General features: G+C 40.2%; 3 protein-coding genes across 7 annotated transcripts; 1 reads left to right on the top strand and 2 right to left on the bottom strand.

The window, feature by feature from the left end:
- Positions 1-188: 188 nt before the first annotated feature.
- rhno1 (RAD9-HUS1-RAD1 interacting nuclear orphan 1) lies at positions 189-2907 on the bottom strand. 3 transcript variants are annotated; one of them, XM_066667260.1, is made up of 3 exons: positions 2801-2907; positions 1910-2103; positions 189-1356 (listed from the first exon to the last, which is right to left on the bottom strand). In XM_066667260.1, exons 2-3 carry the CDS (start codon positions 2084-2086, stop codon positions 580-582), a joined length of 954 nt encoding a protein of 317 aa, XP_066523357.1. In that variant the 5' UTR covers positions 2087-2103; positions 2801-2907; the 3' UTR covers positions 189-579. The 3 variants fall into 3 exon arrangements, with proteins under 3 accessions (XP_066523357.1, XP_066523355.1, XP_066523356.1); XM_066667258.1 differs by lacking the exon at positions 2801-2907 and adding an exon at positions 2298-2401; XM_066667259.1 differs by lacking the exon at positions 2801-2907 and adding an exon at positions 2202-2291.
- foxm1 (forkhead box M1) lies at positions 2883-10473 on the top strand. Of its 3 annotated transcripts, none has more exons than XM_066667254.1 (9): positions 2883-3030; positions 4390-4797; positions 5561-5697; positions 5857-6048; positions 6163-6291; positions 6472-6531; positions 6829-6883; positions 7174-7358; positions 7702-10473. In XM_066667254.1, the coding sequence occupies exons 2-9, from the start codon at positions 4425-4427 to the stop codon at positions 8491-8493; spliced, it is 1923 nt and encodes a 640-aa protein (XP_066523351.1). In that variant the 5' UTR covers positions 2883-3030; positions 4390-4424; the 3' UTR covers positions 8494-10473. The 3 variants fall into 3 exon arrangements, with proteins under 3 accessions (XP_066523351.1, XP_066523353.1, XP_066523352.1); XM_066667255.1 differs by lacking the exon at positions 2883-3030 and adding an exon at positions 3493-3720; XM_066667256.1 differs by lacking the exon at positions 6472-6531.
- A 1290-nt stretch (positions 10474-11763) lies between these two features.
- Positions 11764-22056, bottom strand: si:ch73-352p4.8 (cystine/glutamate transporter). The gene is made up of 13 exons (XM_066667257.1): positions 21838-22056; positions 21432-21671; positions 20468-20594; positions 19793-19908; positions 18870-18995; positions 17535-17634; positions 16116-16160; positions 15819-15942; positions 15609-15712; positions 15400-15496; positions 12716-12865; positions 12128-12305; positions 11764-11966 (listed from the first exon to the last, which is right to left on the bottom strand). The coding sequence occupies exons 2-13, from the start codon at positions 21646-21648 to the stop codon at positions 11902-11904; spliced, it is 1449 nt and encodes a 482-aa protein (XP_066523354.1). The 5' UTR covers positions 21649-21671; positions 21838-22056; the 3' UTR covers positions 11764-11901.
- Between the last annotated feature and the right edge of the window lie 445 nt (positions 22057-22501).

The following is a 22501-nucleotide window of genomic DNA, read 5'->3' as shown; positions in this document are numbered from 1 at the left end:
AATCAATTCGTTGTATAAATATGTTTAAAATGACAATTAATGTATTTCAGGATAATTAGCAAAAGATACAATGTTAACAAATTTTATTGTGTGATGTTAGCTTAGCATCCAAAATAAACATTTCTGACATTTTTATATGCAGCACATATTTATGTAAAAAAAAAGCAATGCAAATACATGATCTTTCTTTATTATGACATACAGTATTATAGAAAATCCAATTTTATTTTATTCATTCATGTCCTGTAACCGCTTCATCCTGTGCAGGGGCGAGGTAGGCCTGGAGCCTAGCCAGAATTATTAGGAGCAACTCAGGCCGTCCATCACAGGGCACTACACACTCAACCCGTCACAACTCGGGACAATTCTGAGTAGCCAATCCACCTATCAACATTTGTCTTTAGTCCGCTGGAGAAATCTGAGCACCCAAATTATACCCACAGACCCAGGGTAAACTCACCTAACTCCTCATACGCAATGACCCAAGGTCATAATTAAACCCTCAACCCCAGAAACTGGAAGTTTGGTCAATCAAACTAAATGTAGTGTCAATTTTTGAGCCCAGTTCTCCTTTATTAATCACAATGTACAACCATTGATCATTGCTTCATTGACTAATAGCTGTCCACGTTCTGTAAATAAATTCATCAGTTTTTTTCTTCTTCTCCAAGTCACTTTTAACCCATAGTCTCTTTCTGGTGTGTCCTTCACTAACAGGCCCAAGCTTTCAGTTCTTGGTGGAGTCTTTGGCTGAGTTGGAGAAAAGAGAAGACGGAAAATGGAAGATGAATGGCAGTGTTCACTGTGTGCCATTTCAGGAGTCTCTATATTAGGAGGGGTGAAATCATTGCTCGTGTTGGGTGTGTAGTTCCGGTTTGAAGTAGGTGTATCAAGAGAGTCTGGACTACTTGATTTTCCAGTTTTGAAACCAAGTGGGGTTTTTACAATTTTTGAGGCCCTGAAGGAGGTTACAGTAGCTTTTGATGCAGTTGCTGTCTGTCTCTTTGCAGAGACAGAGGTCCTCTGTTTTGAACTGTCTGTAGGAACCTCATTCTGGTTGTTTGGAGAAACAGTCTGATTATTATCACCTTGAAAATGCCTTACACTTTGAGCATTTGGGGTTTCCGCAGCACATAAAGCAGTCTTTTTGCAGAGGGCCTTGTTTCCTCGCTGTGGAAGTGCTGCACTTGTCTGAAATGATAATGCAGAGTATTTGCATGCAGTTGTTTTTCTAACTTGAGGCAAAGACAAAATGGAGGTTGAGTTCATTGTGTGTGTGGGGTGTCGATTCTTCTTTTTTCCACGTACACTTCGTCTGACAGCTCTGTCTTCAAGTAAGAGGAACTGAGGAGACACCTGTAGTAGACATAAGCACTTTCCTTAGAGCAGGGCTGGCTTAAGAGAGGCCCATGAGTGAACTGTAATTTAAAAAAGCAATCTTAAAAGATAATTTCTTAAATGATTCGACACCTGGAGGCTGGGATGTAACAGATTCTGTACTAAGCCTATATTAAACGTGGCCTCCTGGAGGGCATGCTCCATGGAGAATAAACTGGTTTAATGAGGGAATACACAGAAATTTACTGAACTCTACTAATATCATAATGTAAAATCCACATTAAAATCACTTTTATTAGTTAGCTAGATAAATAAAGCGTTGAGGATTGTCCAACAGGTATCTGTATAACAGGAACTTTGTTTTAAGTTATCTGGCTAACCTGAGAAATCCTATTTTATAAAACTCCAAAACTGGATATTTTATTACTATTATTATTATTATTATTATTGTTATTATTCTACAAAGCAGGATTTCTGAGTTTAGGCCGGTAACTTACAGAAGCCCACGGCCAAGCCTGTCCAATTGGAACAAAGCTGAGGTATGAATTGCCCATGTTTGATGGATAGTTACCCATGAAGTAGACGCGCTGTTCTGCTGGGTTTGTTCTGATATAAATGTCCTCGGATTAATGGCGCTTCTTAACTGCTCCCCGTAATCGTGCTTCGGGCCATTCTTCGGCTGCTCTACAAATAAAAGTTGAGTTTTTTGCGGACTCAGCAAAGTCCTTTTTCGTGTTAGGCGTGGCATGGGAAGTCATAATAACCCTGTTTCAGAAAAAGGGAGAAACACAACATCTCTAAAGACTGCAATGACATATTTCAGGAATGAGAAAATGTTCACAGCGATATGACTTTCAAAGTACAGTAGGGTCTCTCTCGCACTCAATCGGTTTACGTCGTGTACTGTTTGTTGTGAATCATCTATAAAGTTATAACATTTTAAATATTTTCTCTATTACCTCCGAGGTTTATCGAGCCTACTTCCCGGTGTTTATTTAGTGAACAATTCGACTCCGAGTCGGATCATTTCAGTGAACATAGAGAGTCGATTCCCATTGATAAGTCCACTTTGGAAAACAAATGGGAACGATTCCAGAGTCTGCTACATTGGGGATATTCCACAAAGCCGGATTTCTGTTTCTTCATCTAGTTTCGTTCTTTCAACCAGTAAAAAAAAAAATATATATATATATATATATATATATATATATATATATATATATATATATATATATATATACATAACAAAATTTGATTATTTTTAAACAAACAATGCAATTGTTATATTTACTAAGGTAGAAACGTTTTATTAACGACGTTAATAAAAAGTGTATGGAAAAAAAGCATTATACTCCGGCCAATTTTACGAGCAACAACAATAAACACTCAAAAAAAAACATATATTGTGCTACTGAACGGGACAGATTAGGATGGTTTGGTATTCAAAAGAGTCGACTCATACTTATGCTCTGATTCAGTTGAGCCGACACCCTGGCAGCCATGTCAGGACCGAGCCCATTGGGCAGACCCACATCACGTGACGGTGCTCAGCGCCACTGCGCCAAAATTCAAACTTCATCAGAGGCTGATGTTTAGAAAAGACGGAGACTTCCATCTGCAGACATTTCACTGTTTATTTATTACAGCGAGACAAGGATCTGTCATACACTCACAGCTGGCCGTAATATGAAGGTTTGCTTATTTTGATATCGATCGCTTATTCATGGCTGAATCCAGTCGTGGTTAGAGTTCAGATCGGACTGTGAAAACATGGTGGCTAACACCTCTCGTTTGAATCCATTAGTGTAGCTGCCCCCAGCAGTATTAGGCTTAAGCTCTTTGTGTAAGCATGGAGGACGGGTATATATATATATATATCTAGCTGGAGCTGATGTGAAATAAGAGCAAGTGCAAATAATATTCCAGTTTCTCAGTAGTGCTCTATGTTTTAAAAAATGTGACAGGAAAATTGGTCATGAATAGCTATCCTAACGTTAGTGACGCAGTCTCTTGTTCAGCATTAGCTTGTCCTTCTCCCTTAAAGTTGTCTCCATCTCATTAATCAAAAACAAGCCCCAAAATGTGTCTTAACGCTTTGTGTGCGCGCATTAAGCCTCTACAGAGTAGAAAGGGCCAGGTTTAACGGCAGGGTGTTCTAAATGAGAGCACGTCAGAAGATTTGCTTTTATTCGAAGGTTGTACGGCCTGATCTCCGCTGCTTTCCTTAAGTTTCTACCGAAGTGAAATCTACAATAGTGTGATAAATAACGATAGATACTCCTCTACGTTAAGCTGCTTTGACCTTAAATTAGCGCCTCATTTCTTAACAGTCGTTTGAAAGCATTTTGCGTCGACTGAGCGAACGACAGCTCAACATTTCAGGTGACAATTAAGAAAGCTAACGATAGCATTAGTGCTAGCTGTCGTCCTGTACGTCTTTCATGTGAATTACAAATATATCTGTAACTTGTATCAATTTGTAACTTGACGTTAATGGTGATATAGAGGTGGGCGATATGACCATATTTGGTTTGTATCGTGATAAACGGTTATTGGCAAATTATGGACATCATATTTTATCATGATACACGACTGCATCTGATCAAACTGAGCAGGAATAATTATACGTTGATTTTACTAACACATGCAAAATCAAATTATGATGTAATCCATGGCATCATTAAAGATGCGGTCAGATGCAAAAGATGAACACCTGTGGTCAGATGAGATTTGACATGACAATAATTAACATTCTCTACAGGTAACACCCTTAAACATGCACAAACCTGCTATTCATATGCTGAGTTTAACCTGTTCCCAAACCTTTGAATTTAAATATGCATGTCTGAGCATATCATGGATATCAAGCGTGTTTAAAGAGTATAATCAATCCTGTGTATTTTGGTCAGTTGATGTGCAGCGTTCTTTATGCTTTAAATTTTACTCCAGTAGTGCACTATGTCTGTGTAGCAAAATATCGTGGGGCCTGTTGTCAAGATATATTTGCCCTGTTGACCACCCCTGAGATGTAACAATTTGTATTTCCTCCAGACTGCCAACCACTTGGACAGCCCAGTCACTCTGATATGAGCAGAATGAGGGAGAGTCCCCGGAGGCCTATTATCCTCAAGAGGAGGAAGCTGCCATTTCAGAGAAGTGAAGCTGATGGACGTGCTGAGAAGGCTGATGGACCTCAGACCACAGCTGGCACTACCCCAAGTGCTCAGTCCTTTCCTCATGGCATTTGTATCATGGACCATCCTACTATGCCTGACACACAGGTGGTGGTGATCCCCAAAACAGCAGATCTGCAAAGTGTCATCGGTGCACTGACTGCCAAAGGAAAGGAATGTGGCGCTCAAGGGCCAAACAAGTTCATTTTACTGAGTGGCAGCAGTAGTCTGGAGAATGGAGGTAGCCCCTTCGTCAGTGCCACATCAGAGTCTGGAGTAACATCAAGTAAAAGCCCCCATCCTATTAGTGTTGTTAGGTGAAACCACAGATTTTTGTGGTGGATCCTAGTAAACCTTGTATGTGTTGATCATCTGCACTGTGTTAAATGTTTGTAGACACTTTCAGCCAATGTTTTCCTCTGAACTCAAGGGCATCAAAACTTAATGTGTTTTTCCTTTGCTTTCGTAGAAAGGCTTTACACTAGATCACGCTAGATATTTGAAAATTGTGAGAATTTCATTGCAGTCAAGTCACACAAAACTTAAAAGATCAGGTAATGATATTGGATGAGCTGATCTGGATCACAAATGTACAAAACCAGCTCATCCCAAGATACTCTGTTCTGTCACACTTGCCCTACTGCTCATCAGACCAAATTCTTAGGTTGTAATGTCTGTACAGCCCACGTTAGCCATTGAGCAAGTTGACATTAGGCTTGTGCAGCAGCTCCAGAGCATCCTATACTATTGGCAATCCTTTTCTGTGTACATTATACAACCTGTGTGTGCACATTTGGACACAACACAGGGAGGTGTTGATGCATATCTTTGTAATCGCTTGTTATAGGCGCTGTATACAAACATTTAGGCTTATAGCGTTTTTAAATACTTAATGATGTATATTCACATACCTAATTTGTGTTTGTAATTTTTCCTGTGCTCATTCTGCTGCTTGCATGAAAATATTACATCCATGAGCCCTTTGATCATACAGATTTTTGTTTATTTTATTTTAACACAACTCTCTCTATATTTTTATGGTCTGTCAGTGAAAAGAAAAGCAGATTGCAGTCTTTTAGATAACAGTCTTACAAACATCCAGTGGCTGGGAAAAATGAGCACAGATGTCCTCGATCCTGAGCTGGCAAAGAAGGAATCAGATAAAGAGAATCTTCAGCTTCAGCAGGTATGTGCTGAAAGGTGCAAAGTGACTGAATGAAAAGAAGTTTAAAAAAAAACAAAAAAAACTGGATCCCTACATTTAGTCTATGGTGGAGGATTTTCTTTTCATCTTTCAGTCATAACATTAGACGTTTTTTAAACCAGCATTTGTCTCCTCTTTCAGCCAATGCATGCAGAGGAAGAGATGGCTGAAGTAAAGGGCCCTCATTCAGAAAGGCCACCGTATTCTTACATGGCAATGATACAGTTTGCCATCAATAGCAAGAAGACTAGGAGGATGACTCTGAAGGAAATCTATAACTGGATAGAAGATCACTTCCCTTATTTCCGAAATGTGGCTAAACCCGGTTGGAAGGTAATTTAGAAGGCCTTCTTTTTTTTAAGGTCCATATAGATATTGATTTTCACAGCTGAGTATGGTATGTGGTATGTTTAAATAAAAATTTTCCATTAATTTATTTTTTGTCAGAATTCCATTCGACATAATCTTTCACTGCATGACATATTTATCCGGGAAACCACATCTGACAACAAAATATCTTACTGGACAATTAGACCAGAGGCAAATCGTTGTCTTACCTTAGACCAGGTTTATAAGGTAAGTATATCATCTGACCTCATATTAAACACTGTGTAGTTTGGAATCAATTCACTCAAGTAAAATACATGTGGTCTGTTTTTTTTTTTTTTTTGGTTTGTTTTGTTTCCTTACATCATAAAAACCAAACTGTTTTCTCATGAATGTGGCAATGCTTCTTGTTTCCCAAACCCCTCACAGCCTATGTTTGATCCAGCGGCTCCCCTTTACCCTCAGACCACACAGGTCTGTGACCAACAAGTAAGACCCGTTTTTAAATTTGCTCTTTTCCACAACTCCTCTTATGGCAGTCTTGCAGTGAGGGCACATCTCTCCATCAGCATCAGCGAGATGATTTCTTTTTCAGGAGTACTTGAAGAGTTCAGAATGATAGCAGGAAGCATGTTCATCTCTACATTACCAACTTTGTTTCTGTGAATAGATACATCTGCATCCTTACTAGGAGCTGTAGACAGAAACTTGAATTTTGTACCAGGAGGAAACTGCTACTGTTGCGTACATAACCTGAAAACTTAATGTGTGTGTGTGTGTTCGCAGCACCAGAAGCGAGTTATACCTGATCAGAAAAAAATTATGCCAGCTACTAGCACAGGTGGGTGTACCCTTGTCTTTGCCCCTGGACTTTGGAATTATTAATATTACTGTTATTATTTGCAACTGGAGTTCAGGAAATGATAGCAGATCTTTCCAGTTGAGGAAAAGAAATTAATAACTTACAATAAACCTTCATTTCCTTATTTAATTAAAGCAAATCAGTGTAAAGAACAGCTAGTAGGTCAAGTGGAACTTATTAAATCTGCATTTGACTGTTTATTACCGTAAGTGCAAAAACGACAGTATAAACCTATAAAGTTGTTCATATAATATCTGCATTTTCTTCAGAGAGGAGGATGAAGCCTCTCCTGCCTCGTACAGACTCATACTTGGTTCCCATCCAGCTTCCACTGGCTCAGTCAGTCTTCCTGTCCTCCTCAGCACCTCTCCCTCTCTCCACACCCCAGCCCAGCTCCATCTCCTCCATTCCCAGCTCCAGTGGAGGAGGGAAGAGGGTCCGCATTGCCCCCAAGGTACAGTCTGTTCACATGACGAAGTAGATGCCAGAGAAGGGAAAATAATAAACAATAACTGAAGATTAAAACAACATACAATTTCCTTCAAAATCAATACATTTGTCTTTTTCTGGGGTGAAATCAGGGCACCTGACACCCAACTGCCTGCTGCTCTAGTGGTGTGTTCACTGCCCCTAGTGCATGTGTGGGTGTGTTCACTGCCACAAATGGGTTAAACATTTAGTTGTATATCGTACAATGACTAATAATTGCACATTTCATTCCTTCTTTTATATAATTTACTTCAAAATTAATTTTGACCAAGTATTTGCCTTAACCAAGTTGTTTGATGTGTTGAAAGGTTCAGACGAGCGATTCCAGCCCAGCGAATGTGTGCACATACACAGCAGATGTGATAAAGGAAGAGCCTGTGTGCATTCCTCTCAGCTCTGAAACCCCTAGAGCTACAGCAGCCTGCACCAGAAAAAGGGAGAATAGCAGCTCTCGGCGTAAACAGAGCCTGGTCCTGCCTTCCAATGAAGAGCCTGTCCTGCTCTTCCCTGAAAGCACTTTCTTTGACTCTGGTGTGGCCTTGGATAACTCTGCATGCCAGGACACAGGAGAAGCTGAACCAGAGCATCTGGAACTCAAACACGAGCCTCAGGCTGACAGCCCTAGCCAAGGTTACACCTTCAAAACTCCCATCAAAAGTAGCCACCCGGCCTCCTCCACACCCAGCAAGCCACCCACCGGTCTGGAGCCATGGAGGATCACCCCACTGGGCAAAAGCAGCCAAGCAGTGCTAGACTTCAGCCCCATTCGCACACCTAGTGGCCCACTGCACACTCCACAGCGACACGAGCACATGACCTTCAGTTTAAACAGCACGCCCTTCAAGGACTTGCCACTCTTTAACTCCCCACGTGAACTTCTCACCTGCAGCCGAGCTTCACCACTGCGCAGCACACCCAGCTGTTCGCGCCAGCTGCAAGTGGGGGCTGCCAACCGCTCCTTGACTGAGGGGCTGGTGTTGGACACCATGAATGACAGCCTCAGTAAGATCCTTATAGACATCAGCTTCTCTGCTCTGGAAGATGATGACCTTGGCATGGCCAACATTAGCTGGTCCCAATTAATTCCCGAGCTCAAATAAACTTGCTGCATCCACCATTCCACCACATTTTCTTTCTCTCTCTCTCTCTCTCTCTCTCTCTCTCTCTCTCCCTCTCCCAAGCTGCTAACACTGCCTTCCACTGCTTTTGTCTTCCACTTATTTAATGTAATTGTTATATAAATAGATATTCCCCCTGATCTTTACCTTTTAGTTTCCTCTGTATCTGTTTATTTCTACACTCTTAAAAATAAATCTAGCAAAATTAGTCCTTAGGAGCAATAGCCAGATCTACTGTCTACAAAGAACCACTTTATATGATGGGCCTATTAAAACCTGAAATAGAAATCTTCTTTAGGAAACAAAATATGGTTCTTCTGTAACATCAATGGATTTTTGCGTCTTTATTTATTATTTTTTTGTTGTCTGTGTCTTTGTTTCACTCTGCTTCTAAAAGAGGAATTGTGAGAGTGGAACTGTCGAAGGAATGTATTTAGAATTGAATTTGCACAATTTTTAATTATATGTATGTATGTATTTGGCAGTTTATGAAGAACGGGGGTAAGTGGGTGCACAGATTTAACATTATCCATAGAGACACTACTACAGAGTAAAGGACCTGTAAGTAAAGGAGATCCAGTGTAGCTGTGATTAAAGGACAACAGGAATAAAAATAAAACCATCTGAAAACAAACCCTTACTTTGATCAGCAGAGAATTTTGAGTTTTGGTTTTCATTATTGTGACCTTAATCAGGTCCTTGGCTGAACAACCTGGTTCTGGTACTTGGTTGCAGGAATTAATACAGTTCTGAGGCTGAGCAAAACAAAAGCACATTAGTTTCATTATACTGTAACAATGTGCCTGGATTATAACTGCTTTTCATTATTGATATTTTTTTGATAATGTGGACAAATGGGTATATTTCATATTAGGCAGCTCATTGACTAGATATGCATACTTCTAAATCTCCTTCACTATATTTTAACTGATAATCAGAATCGGCCTCCAGTACAGAGTAACAGCCCTATATTAAAAGTCAACACGCAAAGTGCAGTTTGTGATTTTAAAATCTGCAAGTTATGAGAATGTTCTAGATTTGACAACACCAACTTGTCCGACCTATAAACTAGAGAAAGTCTAGTGGCTGTATCATGGTATGATAACAGGTTCCCTGCCAATCACGCAGCTCTGGTCTCGATAATACATTATACTTTCCCTTTTTTTGGCTTGACTTCTGCTTTTGGATTTTTGGGAACTGCAATAATAACCCAAAGACTATTCTACAATACCTTATGCTATTTACATGGTTTTGTTTTGTATATATGGGTCATGTCCTAAGAGCTTTAAGAGAATGTGTTCAGACTTACCTTTTATGTCAAAAAGATGGGAGACAACTTTCTCATACAATAATCCTTAAATCAAGGCAACTAATGAGGGTTCATACCAACTTTGCTTTCAGTAACATCCTCTACGCTTCTGGGAATGCTTTGGATTGTGATCATTTGATAAGATTCAGCCAAAGAGCATTAATAATTTCAGATGCTGGTGCTGGATGTTTGTCTCTGGATTATAAACTATTTCAGAGAATGTAGTTTTATACTTCAATGACAGGCCTTAGTGCACTTCTGTTTGTTGTTTTGCATTAGGCTTATTTGTTCATGTGCAGCTAAAAAGTGGTATCCGCAATATGTGTGCCATAATCTCTGAGAATTCACTATTTAGAAAAGGTTTTTGGAAATATAGAGTAGTATCTCAGCCTCAAATCTGTCTTCAAATCCCATCTCTGAATGCTGTTGATTGATAGTAATTCCAAAACACAGTTGTTAGCAAATTGATTTGTGTGGCCAGTCAAAGGTTGCGTTTCAATCCGAATACAATAAGCTAATAATTGCAAAAAATCTATTCATTTGCGACTGTGGGTAACTTTCAAATACTTTGATGCATGTATGTCAAAAATGTTATGCAAATAAAGTGATTTTTTATGGTATTGTAGAAGTTCAGTTTAAAGTTTAAACTTTCGAAAGCCATGTCTCATTAAACCCTTCTGTTTTGTATATAGAGTATTTAAATCTTTGTCTTTTCTTTGGGGCACATTTACAAGCCACTTCTGTTTGTGGCTGATTTTGCTTAAGGCCAGCACCTTTTACACACATCCCCTCCCACACACCCACTTTAATTTACCTATAAAATCTAAATAAAGAGATTTTTTCAACATGTTTACATTTTGTTTTATTGAATAGTAAAAAGTAGGACAGAAGTAAGACTGTTTATCACTATTATATAATTGAGTATGTCTAATGAATAAAATGCTTTTTTGGATTAAGAACACTTTAAGATTCCTTATTGGGTTCTTTGGGAACTGGGCTCATAAGAAATTACTGAAATGATCAGTGGAGGGTGGGAAAACTAGTGTAAACAAAGAGTGAAGTATATTTCTTCCTGGGGTAGGAGTGTTGCAGTTGTTGTACTTTATAGATTGCTTTGAGATTATAACCTTCAGTCGAAATGCATTAACTAAACATTCATTCATTATCTGTAACCCTTATCCAGTACAGGGTCACGGTGGGTCCAGAGCCTACCTGGAATCATTGGGCGCAAGGCAGGAATACACCCTGGAGGGGGCACCAGTCCTTCACAGGGCAACACACACATTCACTCACACCTATGGACATATTTGAGGTGCCAATCCACCTACGAACGTGTGTTTTTTGGACTGTGGGAGGAAACCAGAGCACCCGGAGGAAACCCACACAGACACAGGGAGAACACAGCAACTCCTTACAGCCAGTCACCCGGAGCGGGACTCGAACCCACAACCTCCAGGTCCCTGGAGCTGTGTGACTTCGACACCTACCTGCTGCATTAACAGCTTATCTTTAAGCACACCACAATCTGGTGGTGCTAGTTCACAGTGATTATGTGAGAAATAGCGCCCCTTGTGGAGCAGTCAGGGTGTTACATGCCAGCTCCATTATGTGGTTTTTGAATTTAAAGACATGGTTTTGAATAAAATGTCTAAATGTGACTGATTTACATATATGCAACTGACAAGTAAAAATGTAACTGAAGATTTTTTCAAGCGTTGTCATTTGAAAATGTCAGTTTTCTATATAAACAAAACTAAATTATACTAAAATTATTCTACATTAAAAGTAGTCTAAGTACATGTAAATGTTTTAAGATTGTGCGGTTGTCTGAATAAATGTATCTATATTTTTGTTGATTTCCTTCATGTGTGAAGTTTTCATTAAGAATGGACCAATAGAAATACCTGATATTTAATTATTTTAAATAAAATCTTTTACATTGACTTCAATTGAAAGCTAAGGTTTTTTTTATATAAAAAAGTTACTATTTTGGAAATGCATGTTTTTCTTTGTACAATGACAATATCACAACAATCTAATCCATGATCTTGTGGTATAATGAAAGGAATGTTCATGTTCCGTCAGTAGGTCTGAACTTCTTGTTGTGCCACTTCTAGCAGGATCTGAAGGTGTAGGCTGCAGTAATCTAAAGAACACAGAAATGATACATCTGTATGAGTTACTGAGATACTATTGCTATTTTAAACTGGCTGACATTAATAAGGCATGGTGTAGGTTTTATTAACCATTTATAAGAATGGTGTCAAAAAGGGATTTTCAAATGAATGTAAGTGTGTGTCCACTCACTAAAGGCTTTCTTCCATCGGATTGGTATATAAGAGCGCTTAATTGTCAGGTAGTATACTGGGACTCCTGAAAGTGTTAGAGCACAACTGCCCCCTGTGTTCCAAGGGTCAGAATACAGAGACATGCCCACGATGCAGAAACACACCACTGTGAAGGTCACAATCAGAATTAGTGGAACCTGGAACAAAACACAGTACATTGTTCACAAGTTTGGGTTCCTGTATTTAAAATAATAATAATAATAATAATAATATTTATGGAGAATATTTGCTATGCTAATATTTGACTGGCAAGCCTGATCTGGATGTGGTTATAGATGATGATCTTACAGTATTTTCTCCAGTACAGGATGCACTGTGGACTTAAATAATCTGACACCACACGTAATAATACTTCTATTTTCATTTTATACACTTTAATAAAATATTTATTACAAACCGCATATTAAATGTGAGCTCAAAATATAAAATGTATGTAAGTCTAGTGAAGTAAACTCACAAAACAAAATATGAACTTAAAATATGGGGCATATTTACATTTTTAAAATGGTGAAAAATCAATTAAAAATAGCATTAGTTAGTTTTTAACCTTAAAGGGTCTTGGGTGGTCTGGGAACCGATAACGGTGGACAAGAAGCCCTAGTGTCGCCAAGGCAATGAAGAACCAGCGTGAGAAGGAGGCAAAGTTGATTAGTTGAAAGATCTCTCCTCTTGATACCATGATGATCACAAGAGGGTACTGTTAACAGTAAGGACATAGATAGTAAACAGTTTGACATTGATAACCGTGAATAAAATGTTGGATTAAAAAAAAGATAACCTTCCCATCATTCTTGTTTTGCAAAAATGCATTTCCACATCAGGTGATGGTATACATGTCCTTTCCAGTAAAATTTAAAGTAAATAAATATTCATCAGGCGGCACAGTGGCGCAGCAGGAAGTGTCGCACATTGTGGGTTCGATTCCCGCTCCGGGTGACTGTCTGTGAGGAGTTGGTGTGTTCTCCCTGTGTCTGCGTGGGTTTCCTCCGGGTGACTGTCTGTGAGGAGTTGGTGTTCTCTCTGTGTCTGCGTGGGTTTCCTCCGGGTGACTGTCTGTGAGGAGTGTGGTGTGTTCTCCCTGTGTCTGTGTGGGTTTCCTGTGGGTGACTGTCTGTGAGGAGTGTGGTGTGTTCTCCCTGTGTCTGTGTGGGTTTCCTCTGGGTGACTGTCTGTGAGGAGTTGGTGTGTTCTCCCTGTGTCTGCGTGGGTTTCCTCCGGGTGACTGTCTGTGAGGAGTTGGTGTGTTCTCCCTGTGTCTGCGTGGGTTTCCTCCTGGTGACTGTCTGTGAGGAGTTGGTGTGTTCTCCCTGTGTCTGCGTGGGTTTCCTCCGGGTGACTGTCTATGAGGAGTGTGGTGTGTTCTCCCTGTGTCTGTGTGGGTTTCCTCTGGGTGACTGTCTGTGAGGAGTTGGTGTGTTCTCCCTGTGTCTGCGTGGGTTTCCTCCGGGTGACTGTCTGTGAGGAGTTGGTGTGTTCTCCCTGTGTCTGCGTGGGTTTCCTCCTGGTGACTGTCTGTGAGGAGTTGGTGTGTTCTCCCTGTGTCTGCGTGGGTTTCCTCCTGGTGACTGTCTGTGAGGAGTTGGTGTGTTCTCCCTGTGTCTGCGTGGGTTTCCTCCGGGTGACTGTCTGTGAGGAGTGTGGTGTGTTCTCCCTGTGTCTGCGTGGGTTTCCTCCGGGTGACTGTCTGTGAGGAGTGTGGTGTGTTCTCCCTGTGTCTGCGTGGGTTTCCTCCGGGTGACTGTCTATGAGGAGTGTGGTGTGTTCTCCCTGTGTCTGCGTGGGTTTCCTCCAGGTGACTGTCTGTGAGGAGTTGGTGTGTTCTCCCTGTGTCTGCGTGGGTTTCCTCCGGGTGACTGTCTGTGAGGAGTGTGGTGTGTTCTCCCCGTGTCTGCGTGGGTTTCCTCCTGGTGACTGTCTGTGAGGAGTTGGTGTGTTCTCCCTGTGTCTGCGTGGGTTTCCTCCAGGTGACTGTCTGTGAGGAGTGTGGTGTGTTCTCTCTGCGTCTGCGTGGGTTTCCTCCGGGTGACTGTCTGTGAGGAGTGTGGTGTGTTCTCCCTGTGTCTGCGTGGGTTTCCTCCGGGTGACTGTCTATGAGGAGTGTGGTGTGTTCTCCCTGTGTCTGCGTGGGTTTCCTCCAGGTGACTGTCTGTGAGGAGTTGGTGTGTTCTCTCTGTGTCTGCGTGGGTTTCCTCCGGGTGACTGTCTGTGAGGAGTGTGGTGTGTTCTCCCTGTGTCTGCGTGGGTTTCCTCCGGGTGACTGTCTGTGAGGAGTGTGGTGTGTTCTCCCTGTGTCTGCGTGGGTTTCCTCTGGGTGACTGTCTGTGAGGAGTTGGTGTGTTCTCTCTGTGTCTGCGTGGGTTTCCTCCGGGTGAATGTCTGTGAGGAGTTGGTGTGTTCTCCCTGTGTCTGCGTGGGTTTCCTCCTCCCACAGTCCAAAATCACAAGTTGGTAGGTGGATTGGCAACTCAAAAGTGTCCGTAGGTGTAAGTGTGTGAGTGAATGTGTGAGTGTGCGTTGTCCTGTGAAGGACTGGCGCCCCCTCCAGGGTGTATTCCTGCCTTGTGCCCAATGATTCCAGGTAACCACCGTGACCCTGAATTGGATAAGCGCTTACAGATAATGGATGGATGGAAATATTCATCAGGGTCAAACACTGCAATGACTGAACCAATGAGTGAACAAACAGGTCATTCATTCATTCATTATCTGTAAGCGCTTATCCAGTTCAGGGTCGCGGTGGGTCCAGAGTCTACCTGGAATCATTGGGCGCAAGGTGGGAATACAGCCTGGAGGAGGCGCCAGTCCTTGACAGGGCAACAAAGAGGTCATTAGAAAATTAAACAAACCAAATATTCTCACACAAATACACATGCCTTAAATTTGCAGATTTGCTCCTTATAATAAGTGATTTTATCAGTGTTAAAGAGTACCCACTGTGGACAGCTTGTACAATCTCAGTAGAAAAACCCTACGTATATTTGGACACTCTATATTAGAGCAGTTGCGTGTGCAAAATTCTCAATGCTAAGTGTGAGCTAGAGGGGAATAAATCATTAGGCTGTGGATCAGTGGAACTTTGTTCTTTGGAGTGATGAAGTGTTATTTGAAATTTTGGAATGAGCAGGGGTTTGTGATCCAGATCTATCCTTCCACATCAGTAGATCATACTTATACTCATTGGGCTAGAAAACACATAAAAACCTAATAAAAATGAATGCTATTGTACATTACCAGCAGCAGTACAGCAGGTAGTGGCGTCTTTCTTCGTATGTGGATCATGGAAAAAATGGCTGGAAACTGTCCCTCTCTGGCTCCCACAAACAGCATCCTAAACACACACAAACACGTTGGTGATTTCAGCCTGTGCACTGAAATAATAGCTTTTACTCATTCCAGAATTTAAGGACATCTTGTAGTTGTGTAAGTTGTGGAATTCATACCTTGGTGCTCCAAAGAACCCTCCATTAAGGGCTCCAAGACAGGACAAAGAGACCAGTATGGGCACCCCTGAGGCCACACCCTGCAAAGCTCGGCTGGCAAAGGTCTGTTTACAGTCAATATAAAACAATAAATGGAACAATAAATAATTGCCTTTTTGCAAATTAAAATAAAGTGATTTAATATTTAAAAACTTTTAAATTATTACTTACTACAGCCACAGCATCTGACATCAACAGCTCGTCTCCAGTCATCATAGTGTAGTATGCCACATTAACCAGGACATAACACACAGTAATCGTGATCATGGACAAACTGATGGCCAATGGTATGTTTCTGATGGGCACAATAGTCTGAGTTTAGAGGCATTTTACAGGAACATGGAGTATCACCGAAGAACTCTACTGACTTTCTACATCATTGATGTTTTTGTTGAAATTCCATTTTGTTTAATTGTTATTCGAGGTAATATTGGGGGTGATTATATTTTTATTTTCAGTTTTACATACCTGTTTGGATTGATAACTTCCTCTGTCACAAAGTTTAAATAAAACCTGGAAGATAAAGAAGATGTCAATAATTATGCTGTACATGAATAAGGTAGGGCTCTCCCTGTGTCTGCGTGGGTTTCCTCCGGGTGCTCCGGTTTCCTCCCACAGTCCAAAAACACATGTTGGTTACTCAAAAGTGTCCGTAGGGGTGCGTGTGTGAGTGAATGTGTGTGTGTTGCCCTGTGAAGGACTGGCGCCCCCTCCAGGGTGTATTCCCGCCTTGCACCCAATGATTCCAGGTAGGCCCTGAACTGAATAATGGTTACAGATAATGAATGAATGAATGAATGAATAAGGTAGCTTTTGTTTAACAGTGTGTGCACATATTTATTCTTTAGTATTATTTGTGTCCTGCACCTGTGCCACATTTTGGAAGGATTTGAATACTATGCCTTTGCATTATGTACAGCACAAATTTAACAGAACCAGCTGTTACTGAACTGCTCAGCTGTTTCGTGTCTAGGTTTATGTGTATACACTGTTAGTTTATGCATAGAACAACTAATTACATGTCTAGGGCTGACTATATTTTTGGGGAAAATTTTGAACCTTAGGCTAAACATGTCCTTAGAGACACAGATAACAAATCTGATGTGTAAAAACCAAATGATATTTAGTAGAAGTGCTAAATAATGTTAAGGAATGTGGAAGACCACAGTATCTAAAAAACAGCCACTAGAAAATGACTGAAAGATGTACACATACATAATCTCACAGGATCTATTACAAGAGGCAAACCAGGTTACAATTTGCTTTAAAAAATGTTAAATAGCCTGTGGAGGTCTGAGACAAAAATTAACCCATAACCAGAATATGTTACTACGTACAAAATGAGTTACGATTCCTGTAATTTACCCTCCAAATGATTACCCTGGATTTAAAACTGGCATTCTGCTCTTTAACTTCACTGTCACTGTTTAATTTCCAAGGACCTTGGGCAAAAAAGCTAGGTGTTTTTCAGCTTCCTCAGAAAGCATTCTGTTAAGGGGAATTTAACAACAGGTTAAAGCAACGCCATGACAAGAATGGGCACATTTCTGAGAAACATATAGATTCTGTTTCAGTTACAATCATGGTGATATGAACCTGGGACTGCAATTACTTTTAGGCATTATTTAAAAATATAAAGTACTCTACGTCCATGCCCAGACTGTAAATTTGTTAAATGTTCTGGGAGAAAACCTTATCTTAGGACGACTGTCAATCATTGCAGTGATCTGCAGCATTTTAATAACTTTGTCTGAGGAACTTTTAGGGGCATTGCAGTATTTGGTTCTATTCACTACACTGTTAACAATTCTGATTTGACGGGTTTCTCTAAAATGGAGTATTTCATGAGACTACTTTGAATGATTATATTTCCTAATGAATACTCACCATCCACCATATGCATAGAGACCTGAGTAGAAGGCCAGAGGAAGCTTGGTCAGGGTGAAGGTCTTAGTGTCAAATGCATCCTGGAAGTTTTCTGTTTGTCCTGATGTGAGGGAGAAAAGGAATATAATCTAAAATCACTCAAAACTGATGACAATGGTCAAGGAAATTAATAAAATACATATTTTTTATACTCTTTAGAACCTTGCAAGATAAAACATTTTCTGTGCATCCTACAATTCCATTTTAAAGGCTAAGTACCAGCTCTATGAAAGTGTTAAACAAATAAATACAGTGGAATTTGAGTTCCTAACTTGTGTTTATTGATAGTCAGAAAACATGTTATTTCTTAATGATTCAAGGAATAAGGTTTAAAAGACCGTTGTCCCCCCCCCCCCCCCCAACGGTGTTGGGAAACTCTAATAGGCGTCTTGCCTGTGACGTAGATGGTGGACAACAACTCTAGAAGCTGCACTTAATTTAATGCAAAATGACGAAAAGGTGTGTTGTTTTTGGCTGCAATCATTCAATGTACAGTGGGACATCTGTGAACAAATGGCCCAAAGATCCCAAAATATCCAGAAAATGGACTAAATTTGTCAACTTTAAACGGGCACTTTGGAAAGGACCATCCGCTCACTCCGTTATCTGTAGCTCATTTCACTGGCGCTTTTCCAACATTATGGGCATGTAAGGACTCCAACGAAAGGTGTTCAAGAGCCTCTGTAACATGGAGGTAAACAGGGTAAGGACACTCACTTCGCCTGTTTTAGTTGGTGTTAGTTAACGTTAGCTTGACTCGCTAAACTTGGTGGCTCAGATTATACTCGGCTACGTAGCTGCATTACGGAGGTTTATAGTGTCGGATGAATTCGAGTTGGACTTCGATCACATTTACAAGAATAACGGTACCTCTAAATTTGAGTTTAGCTTATTGCTAGGCTATTGTCATGAATAATGTTGGTTATTTAGCTAGATACTGTCATAACACTCAGTCATAACGGTGTTTTACCGCGGCGTTGTTCAGCTGTTGTCCACCAGTGACGTCATGGTCGCGTTCAAGAATTTCCGTAGCGAGCTCGGGTTTTTCCGTCAATTTAATAAAATTGTCAGTTTTAAAGTAAATTAAGCTGCTATTTTCATTTTAATTCATACTTATATCTGTCAGTAACTACAATAATGTGAAATATTCATGGAGGTCCATTAAGTGGTACTTAGCCTTTAATTATGCAAGACAATGGTAAAGAACTAAAAATGAAAATAACAAGTAATTTAATATTCAGAATGCTCCCTGTGGCTTCTTTAGTGTACCAGAGTACAACAATCTACATTTCCTACCTTTAGCGAGAGCCATGATGCCAGGGACAATGATTAGAGCCAGTGCAAAGAGTTTGATGAAGGTCAGAGTCACCTGAGTACGAGAGGCCAATGACACACTCCAGCAGTTCACCGCCACCACAAATGCTAAAATATAAACATGACAGTATGCTTAAATAGTGTGTATTGTTGTTGTCTGGTTTACACATTTATTTGCATAAATTGAAGCTGCTGGAATTATTTGGAATAGTTTTTTTAAGGATAACTTACATTAAGAAGGCGTTTTCCTTCTCTTTTAAGATTGCCATTTTATAGAAGGTTTGTATATTAGGACTGCACCATTGTGGTTTATTAATCCGTTTCCTGACACTAATGTCACAGCAGGTTACAACATTTAAATCATTCTCTTTATACAATAAACAAACACCCCTCAGCAAATAATAACTAATAAATAATAAAAAATAATAAGTGTGGTAGATGTCTTAGAGCAGAGAATTCAGTAAACAGTGCAAGAATTCTGCCACCACTTCCACACCCCAGCTGCAACTATTCATTGGTTACAAGTTAGTAATGCATCAGATGCATACTCATCACATGTTTGTCTGTGGGTGTGACAAGATACTCACATTAAAGAAACATAAATCATCTCGGTCAGAAATAATGCAGGCCTTTCGCAACACTGAGATTTCTGCAATGCTTTCAATATAACACAAGCCACATCTGTCAGCAATAAACATCTGTCAGCAAAAACAGCCATTGAACCGCTGCATTGCTTTTCTATGTGAAAATAGAAGTATATATTATCATATATTAAATATGCTACTTGGATCATGGACTTTCAAAATAGTTTTTTTTTTCCATTCGGACCCGCTATATGTTGAAAGATGAAAAAACAATGAACAAATGATAAAATAAGATTAATTTTGTTACTGAAAACCACTCACTAATTCCCAAGATGCTGACCAGTTTGACCAGTGCTGGAGGAGCTGGGCATGGCATATAAATGGGTTCTACAACATAGCGCCCAAAAGCCAGTGACACATAAGAGGCCACCGCTGGCCTAGAACACAGAAAAAACAGCAGACCAAAGAAAATAAATCAATCATTGTACGGTAGGTTTAAAAGGATCAATTGCCTACATTTTTCCTTTAATTATTTTTTTTACTCAGGTCCCCTAATAACATTTATGTGGTTGTATTTTGTGGCTGTATTATCTTATATGACACTTTCCAAGCTCTCTATATTCCTCACAGTTCAATAAACTATGGGTGCTACTGTTCCTTTAAGACAGATGTATGTAAATAAATCTCCTTCTGATTGGCTACCCAGTGTAGCACTTCATTCAAAAAGAAGTTCAGACATTCACTGTGAAAGGCAGGGCTAAATATCTTTTAGCAAGGAGATATATGTTAATATTTGTTTTGTGACATAAATACACTGAATTTAACAAGGCATGTTAGTATATGGGAATGGTGTTGACTTTAGGAATGAGGGGTATGTTTTGAAAAGGCAATCAGACAGACATCTTCAACAGACTGTGCTTTGTACACAAAATGACTAAATCTGTTCTTCTATATATAAAGAATATTTAAATACAGAATAAACACAAAACAGCTGACCTGATGAAAATGAACTCAGCCCATAGTCTCAGGAACGCAGGAAGTGGACCAAGGGTCTCCAGTAAGTATGTGTAATGACCTCCAGACTTTTTAAAGCTGGTACCCAACTCAGCATAGCATAGGGCACCTACAAAGAGCAACACACATCACATAAACTAAAAATCAGATCTGTGTTTTGACATCCATAAAAGGAACTGAAAGCACACCATCTGCCCAAAAAGTTTAGACATGCCTCATAATCAGAAGATTGTTCTTTTTTATGGTGGCACAAAGTTCCCAATGCCAAGAGTTAGCTAGAGGGGATTAAAGTATTGAAACTGCATTTTGGTGGAGCTCCATCAATACCTTTGGGATTAGTTTGGATTATCTGCTGTCCTGTCTTTGTTGATATCATATTCTTATATATTATTATTATTATCATTATTAGATCCAGAATAAAATTTATCAGCCAGTAGCACCACACACAACACAATAGAATCCACCTTACAGTGTATATTAACATGTACAGGACATGGTAAAGCAGAGCAAACTATAAGAGCATACAAAAATAAAATAAAATGTAAGGTGAAATATGAAAGATGCAAGGGCAAAGAATAAAATATAAATATAAGGGAAAATATAGAAACAAGAGCTAAGAACAGTGCAATGCTATAATGCAAGTAGCACAGTGAAGTGTGAATATGTTGTGCAGAGTTAACATTGTGTAAAATGTGCAATGTACAACTGGCTTATACAGCTATTATGTTATATTAGCTACATCAATACATAAACACACACTGATTGGAATCAAATCCGCAAAGAAATGCTCCAACAGCTAATGTAAACTGTTCCCACAGAGCCCAGAGTAGTCTCTTTCTGCTACAAGTTGCCTATGAATACTCATGATTTTGAACACAATTCACACAATGGTTGGCCATTTGGCAATATAGAGTACATTTGTTTAAAAAGAAAAAAGCGCACATACCGAAGGTGGAGAGGACCCCACAGAGTGCCCACACCAGCAGCGACAGCCCTACGCTGCCTGAGTTCATCAGCACACCTTTGGGAGCAATGAAGATTCCACTGCCCACCACTGTGCCAACAATGAAGGAGACAGCAGGCAGCAGACTGATCCTCCGTCTGAGATGAACTCCTTCATCCTTGTCACTTTCAGCCACGGCCTCTCTTTTAGATCCCCCCATGCTTTTGTCTTTTTATGGACGCCCTGAAAAACCATGCATAAACTGTATTGCCAAACTGCTGGAAGTGAACTTGTTTACTAGTTTGGAGGAAAGCAAAGCCCCCTCATTTCCCCTATTCTATACTGTAGTATTATAATATGTTCCATTTGGTACAGTTCCAGTTAGTAGTTTAGTAACGCAACTACTTACCAAGTTAACTGCTGCTGCTGAAGGCTGTGTGCTGTCTCACATGTTCATGTTGACTGTGTCTTGAAAACCGTTTCCACCCTCAGCTGGCTCAGTACTTTCTAGAACAGTAACCGTGGTAACTCGGGCCCCCAGCTCAGAGTTCAGGAGGGGAACAAAGCCAGCAGTCTTCCCCAACTTCATCAACATGAGCAATTAAACAGTTTAGAGTGACGAAGGCCACACAGCACCACTCTGAGTGTGAGTGAGTGTGTGTGTGTGTGTGTGTGTGTGTGTTCACGCGTTCATATGCTCCCTGTGTGCATGTGTGAACAGCATGACACAGGAATCCAACATGTGAAGACGCCCCGCAGGCCCCAGCTTTCCCCTCAGGCCCCTTGTCTTGCTGAAACAGCTGTAGAGTTGGTTTTCTCTCTCAGGAACAGGAAAGGACCCCCCGCCCCCCCAATATATTCATAGCTTTAAATAAATAAATAGATAAAGAAATAAAACACCAACAGCGTAACACTGTTACACACAGACACATTTATCCAAAAAACCAGGTAGCTCACACATGAACAGGAAGATGAGCTCCTACTGGGTGTTCTCTGCACATCATTAATGGTTGACTGAAAGATAATAGAGTGACCCTTTTTATGTATTTTGAATTAGCACAGTGTTATAAAAG

The sequence above is a fragment of the Hoplias malabaricus genome, chromosome 4, assembly GCF_029633855.1.
Source record: "Hoplias malabaricus isolate fHopMal1 chromosome 4, fHopMal1.hap1, whole genome shotgun sequence".
NCBI classification, from domain to species: Eukaryota; Metazoa; Chordata; class Actinopteri; order Characiformes; family Erythrinidae; genus Hoplias; species Hoplias malabaricus.
The sequence above is the reverse complement of the archived record's forward strand: the minus strand, read 5'-3'. Positions and strand labels throughout refer to the sequence as shown.

Excerpts from the sequence above, each read along its gene's own strand:
- foxm1 (XM_066667254.1), top strand. The coding sequence starts at position 4,425 with ATGAGCAGAATGAGGGAGAGTCCCCGGAGGCCTATTATCCTCAAGAGG. Across the intron at positions 6,532-6,828 it reads CACAGGTCTGTGACCAACAA|CACCAGAAGCGAGTTATACC; the intron begins GTAAGACCCGTT and ends GTGTGTTCGCAG. Across the intron at positions 7,359-7,701 it reads GGGTCCGCATTGCCCCCAAG|GTTCAGACGAGCGATTCCAG; the intron begins GTACAGTCTGTT and ends ATGTGTTGAAAG.
- si:ch73-352p4.8 (XM_066667257.1), bottom strand. The coding sequence starts at position 21,648 with ATGGGGGGATCTAAAAGAGAGGCCGTGGCTGAAAGTGACAAGGATGAA. Across the intron at positions 20,595-21,431 it reads TGGGGTCCTCTCCACCTTCG|GTGCCCTATGCTATGCTGAG; the intron begins GTATGTGCGCTT and ends TGCTCTTTGTAG. Across the intron at positions 18,996-19,792 it reads GGTCAGCATCTTGGGAATTA|CATTTGTGGTGGCGGTGAAC; the intron begins GTGAGTGGTTTT and ends TTTATATTTTAG.
- rhno1 (XM_066667260.1), bottom strand. The coding sequence starts at position 2,086 with ATGCCACGCCTAACACGAAAAAGGACTTTGCTGAGTCCGCAAAAAACT. Across the intron at positions 1,357-1,909 it reads ACAGCGCGTCTACTTCATGG|GTGTCTCCTCAGTTCCTCTT; the intron begins GTAACTATCCAT and ends TGTCTACTACAG.